General features: G+C 30.5%; 1 protein-coding gene across 1 annotated transcript in view; it reads left to right on the top strand.

Moving 5' to 3' along the window:
* The first annotated feature begins 3,336 nt into the window (after positions 1–3,336).
* The window catches only part of HELRODRAFT_185164 (hypothetical protein), a 20,538-nt gene continuing 17,703 nt past the window's right edge, over positions 3,337–6,171 (top strand). Inside the window, exons 1-2 of the mRNA XM_009030854.1 lie at positions 3,337–3,530; positions 4,799–4,908. Coding sequence (XP_009029102.1) covers positions 3,421–3,530; positions 4,799–4,908 — 220 coding nt within the window. The 5' untranslated portion in view covers positions 3,337–3,420. The remainder of the gene's footprint in view (positions 3,531–4,798; positions 4,909–6,171) is intronic.

Genomic DNA, 6,171 nt, shown 5'->3' with positions numbered 1-6,171 from the left:
GCATATATTTGGCTCGGTTTGGCCGTAGAAGATAGTATAGCAGTCTTTTTCATTTCATTCAAAACCTTCGCTTTTGCATTTCTTCGGGTTCTGAAACATGGTTGTGTTCTTTCTGACACTTTATTTCAGTAATCTAATTATATAATTTAGTAAAGACAATATATATATATTGAAATGAATTTATATTTATATATCAGATTAACAAATAAAAAGATATATTGATTATTTACCTCAATGTTTGTTGAAATTGCTCCTAAACAGTTGAAAAATGTTTTTCTAGAGCATTGCCAACGAATCGTTGCTCCTCTACTCAATTTTTTTGTATACATATACCCTTCCAAACACAACTTCTGACCTCCTTTATTATTTTCAATAATTTCCATAGTAACAGAATAAAATAACGATTAAAATTTTTACAACTTTAAAGTCCATGCCAATAAACTTTTTATATGATATTAATACACAAAGAAACCTTGAAATAAAATTTTATTTTTTTTTTAAATTTAAATTACACTATAGATTAAATGCATGCGAATTGCTTTCTCATCATCAATCATCATTGATTGTTCTAAATTTACATGCCAATTTGCGCTAGAAAGCTTGAGAACCAATTTACTTAATTATATGTTTATGGTCTTTTGCATAATGTTTAATTCTTTATCATCAACGATTTGTGTTTTTTGGCGGTCTGTATTTAAAAGTGTATCTGATGATCATTACAATAATTATAAATTAATAAGTAATTGCATTCTATCTCGTCTCGTATTGTCTGTTAATATTAATAATAATAATATAAATCATAATTTGAAAACAAAAATTGTCCGGGGAGTAATTGTTCTGGGGGTATTTTGTTTTGGGAGTATTTGTCCGGGCGGTTATTTGCGTGGGGGGGGGGTATTTGTCCGGGCGTTATTTGTCCGGGGGGTAATTGTCCTAGAATCGTTTTTGGCACATGCTGTAACACTTTAACAACCCTATAATCCATTCCAATAAACCTCTCAGATAATATTAATACACAAAGAACATATTAAAGTTATTATGATTTTTATTAATTTTTATTGTAACAAATTTTTTATGTAAAAATGTAATTTCATTTTTGTATGTATGAATATTTTAAAAATAAAGTAGTATCGTTGGATTTTTTTCTGGAAGACTTTTTTTCCTGAAGACGTTTTTTCTGGAAGACTTATTTTCTTGAAGACTTTTTTTCTTGAAGGCATTTTTTCTGGAAGACCTTTTTGAATGAAGATATTTTTACTGAAGATATTTTTTCTGAAGACATTTTTTCCTGAATGCTTTTTTTCTGGTTACCTAGTAAAGTTATAATAAAAAAAATTAGAATTAGATGTTCTTAAAGAAGTAATTTTATTTACAAAAAAGTCATGAAACTGTTGAGCAGAAAAAGATGAGTGAGAGGATTTGTTATGAAGAAGTTTAGATAAAGCAGACTACCTATTTTTAGATGTTGAGGCAGATGTTATAGAATTTCTAAAAAAAGTAGAGTGTTTAGAGAACAGTAGATATTTATAATTAATCAATTCAGATTCATAGATAGAATAATGAGAATTAGATGGATTTAACCTATAGGCTTTCTCCTGTCTTCTAACACTTTTCTTGGCTACTACACAAGCATAATAAAACCAAGAAGCCATACGAGAATAGAGCCTATAAGTAAAAGATTTAATAGGAATAAGCTTGTCAAGAATAGAAGTAATGTAGATATTAAAAGCATAAACAAAATCATCAACATCAGAAAATAAGGTAGTATCAAAAATAGTTTCAGTAAGAGATTGAAGAAAAATATCTTTATTAAGAGAAGACTAGCATCTTTTAGAAATAGACATAGATGAATTTGAAGAAATAAAATCTAATGAAAAAACAGATTCAATAAGGAGGTGATCCGAATAAGAAACAGAGTTAGCAAAGATATTAATAGGCTTAGAAAAAGATGAAGCTATAATAAAATCAATAGTGTTACCAGAAGTATCGGTAGGAAAAGAACAATATTGTTAAGTTAAAAAGAGACAAAATATCATTAAATCTACGAGTGTAAGAACATGATAAATTAAGTGCAAGTTGAAGTCACCAGAGATGTAGAAAGGAATAGAAAAAGAGTAGAGAGATTCAGCGAATGAGTAGAATTCATCTAAAAATAAAGTGAGAAAAGAAGAAGGAGGGCGATAGATTGCAACAATATAAAAAGATAGAGAAGAAGACTTAAGAGATACAACAAGACATTCAAAAAAAAGAAAAATTAACGCAAGTATTAATGGAAGCAGTAAATAGAGATTTATAAAATAGACAGATACCCCCATAAAAAGAATGAGAGGATGATAGATGATTTTTGGAGGTCTAGAGAGTTCAAGGAAGCTGTAGCCATCAGGAAGTAGCAAAAATAAGAGAGGGAGAGTCCTCGTGCCAAGTTTCAGTAAGAGTAAAACAATCAGGTAAGGAGGAAGAGATTATTTGATGGATATAGAGCGATTTTTTATTAATTGATCTTATGTTAATATTAAATAGTGAAAATGTAGAGGTAGGTTGGATATTGGTACTTTTAAATCTAGTTATATTATTTAAACTAATAGAATTATTATTCTTATCGTTAGTATTAATTACATTAGAGTGAGATTTAATTAAGTTATTATACTTGCTATTAGTATTATTATTAATATAATTATTGTTACTAACTACATTTATTTTTTTGTTAGAGTTAGATTTATTGTTTTTGTTGTTACTTTTAGCCCTAAGATTAAAGCAAAAAATTCGCCGCCGAACTACTCTCGATTTCATTTGTGGAGGAGATAGATTTGATCAACAGAATTTGAAGTTTTCTAGATGTCACAACAAAATAATCAGTTTCTAATGATCCAAGGGCGTTAAAATAGCAGCATCGTGCTGAAACGCCGTTAAGTTGCAAAAAAAATAATATGTCTGAGATTTCTTGTGATGAAAGTATTTTCCTGATATGTAGATTGGGTGGCGATTTGATTGTTATGTTTGCGTTGACGAAGGTTGTGTGTTGTGGTTTTAAGTGGTGGTAGTAGAGAATGGATGACGTGGTTGTTGTTATTTTTTACTTTTTTAATTTTCTTTCTTTGTACGTTCGACATAGCTGACAACTTTACGTTGTACTCTAAGTATATGGTTGCAACTAAACACTCACTGTCCGACAAACACATAAATTCAATGTTAATATATAACATTATATTAAAACACCTTTTTTATATATTAACAAAATAATTTTGGTTGTTCATGATAGTAAATCATCATAATATTTTGCAAGTCTGACGTAACCTACGTTAAAAACAAGAATTTAATTTCCTCGATTCAAAGCAAGCCACTTTGTGGTCGCATGCATATATGTAGAATAATTAAGTTTAAGTTGGCTGTCTACGCCCTGGGACTATTTTGGCTTTTTTTATGCTTTTATTCTTTTACAAGCTGATACGATGGGATGTCCCACAAAAAAAAATGTCAGATGTTGATCAGGATAAGGCCGATGATAAGCTCTTGTATGGTTACAAAACAAGGTCCATCATTTATCTTTCAATTTTTACGTTTTAAATCTAAAATTAAAAACTGGATGATGTTAATTCTGTATACTATGCTACAATAGTATAGCATTTTAATTTTATTATATGAATTACATCTAAAATTAAAATTGATGATTTAGAGCAAAATTTTGCTTTGTGGTTAGCAAGCGATTGTGATTGATTATGATTTACATCTTTACTTTATGACTTATGTATTTTTATATTTATATGACATTTCTGTGTTTAGGCAAGTTTATCACTTTTTGTAGCCTGGGAGGAGCTAAAAGTGTGAACAAGGGCATATCAACTTTTATACTATATAAGTGATAAGTCTTATACTAGTCTTATATTTTATGTTTTACTTTACACTATTTTATTATATATTTTTTTACTTATTATATTTTTATTACTTACCTTTCTTATTATGTCTTTTTTACTTTGTCTGAGGTGTATTTTGTAACTGTATATTATTAAAACAGGTTTGCAGCATATATATATATATGTGTGTGTATGTTTATGTATCATATTTAGAAAATTCCTTATAATTGTTTTACCTAAGTGCTTTGTAATAATTTAAGTATTTACTTTATAATAAAATAAAAATAAAAATTTTTAAAAAATTTAATTTAAAAAAAAATCATATTTTTGTTCCTCAAAAATTCACTCTGACAAATGCACAAATATTGGTACAATGTGCACGGAATTAATACGATAAAATTGTTGAAAAAAAGAAAGTAATGTTAGATGCCAAAAAGTAAATATGTACAAATGGGAATGCACATCGAAATTTAAAAAATTTAGATGAAAAATTATATTGGAATAACAAAATATAAATCAAAATATAAAGTTAATAGTCAGAAGACTATTGCCCATTAAATTAATTTTATAATGCAAACACAATTTTACGTTTATAAATTATAAGCTTTTAAAACCAGTTATTTTAAAAATTTAAATACATTTATCGAGACAATAAGTATGCTAAACGAAATCATTTTTACATGCAAGATATATTTTTAATTCTTTTTATTTCTTCATTATTGCCTTTTTCCAAAATGCTCTCAAAAAGCTGTTTATTTTCTCATATCAAGTTGACCAATATTAAATAATGACAAAAAAGTTTTTTGTCATTCAACTAGTGTTTTGATCTTTTGTGTGTTGAAAATTACATTAATTCATTCTTATGGGTACAGTAATTTTTTAATATTAACCCATTTTTTCAACATTTGTTATGTTGTCATGATATTATTAACCGATTATGTCACCAGGCAAGCTTGGGAATTATTCAATAAATACAGAAACAATAACAATGTCATACCATTGAATCGAATTAGGAAGGCTTTCAACTCTATCAATCTCTATCCAACTCAATCACAAAGTTGGATTTTTTTATTATTTTTATTTTATATAGTAATATATTAGAGAGGATATTATATTAATTTTAAAATGTTTATAATATGCTTCTGTGGTTTGAGGAAACAGAAGTCAAGTGACATTTTTTGGTTTTATTTGAATTTGTATGGAATATGTTAAACTTGTTTTATATTTGTTTTTGCAGATATCATCTATTTGAAAAATATTTTCTTTTTTGCTTCTTTTTGAAACAACAACAACACACGTTTAGACGGCATTTTCCCCGAGATCGGGGGTTGCCGTTTGGCTACCTATGATGAAACCGAAATACCCCTCGACGCCATCCACATCTGTCACTCGCATCAGTATCACGCAACCCCGCTTTCACCCTGTCCTTCTCCACCTGCTCTCTCCATCCCAATCGCGGACGACCCCTTCCTACCACTCCTTCAACCTCGAACTCCAACGCTCGCCTAATCCCGACCCTTTCATCCCTTCTCAACACATGTCCATACCACCGCAATCTCGATCTCCTTATCAATGTCACAATGTCCTCATTCAGTCCCATCATTGACATAAGCTCTGTACTACTCCTCCTATCCTTCACTTTAACCCCACACATCATCCTCACCATAGCTCTTTCAGCCCTCTGCAGTACACTTTCCTCCTCTCTCCTCAACACCCAAGTTTCACCACCATATACCATCGCTGCTCTCACACATGCTTTATATACCCTCCCTTTCATCTTCACTGACCATTTCTTTCCACACAATACCCCTACCCCACCCAGTTCCCTAAATTTCATCCATCCCACACGAACTCTAGCCGTAACTGCGCTCAAACATCCTCCATCCGCATTCAGCTTATCCCCTAAGTAAACAAAGCTTTCCACTCTTTCAATACCACCACTCAACCCCGTCCTTGCGTCCGTCCTATTAATCATACCATGAACACATTTCTTACATTTGAACGTGCCTTCCACCTTTTTCAGTGACCCCCTCACACCACTACATCTCTTATGCACCCATTTCTGACATCCTATACACAATACCGAGTTAGCCTTCACTCTCCTGTCACATACCCCACAGGGGTCTATTTTACTTATCACTCGCTCCCCACCTTCCCCACTCACCATTACCTTCGTCTTACCAATATTAACTTTTAACCCTTTCTTTTCAATAACACTTTTCCATCTGTCAAATTTTAACTGCAATTCTTCCATGCTATCAGCCATAAAGACTAAATCATCTGCATACAAAATCTCAAATAACAACCCCTCCATTATGTT

The sequence above is a fragment of the Helobdella robusta genome, assembly GCF_000326865.2.
Source record: "Helobdella robusta unplaced genomic scaffold HELROscaffold_7, whole genome shotgun sequence".
Lineage (NCBI taxonomy): Eukaryota > Metazoa > Annelida > Clitellata > Rhynchobdellida > Glossiphoniidae > Helobdella > Helobdella robusta.
This window is presented reverse-complemented; position numbering and strand designations above follow the sequence as displayed.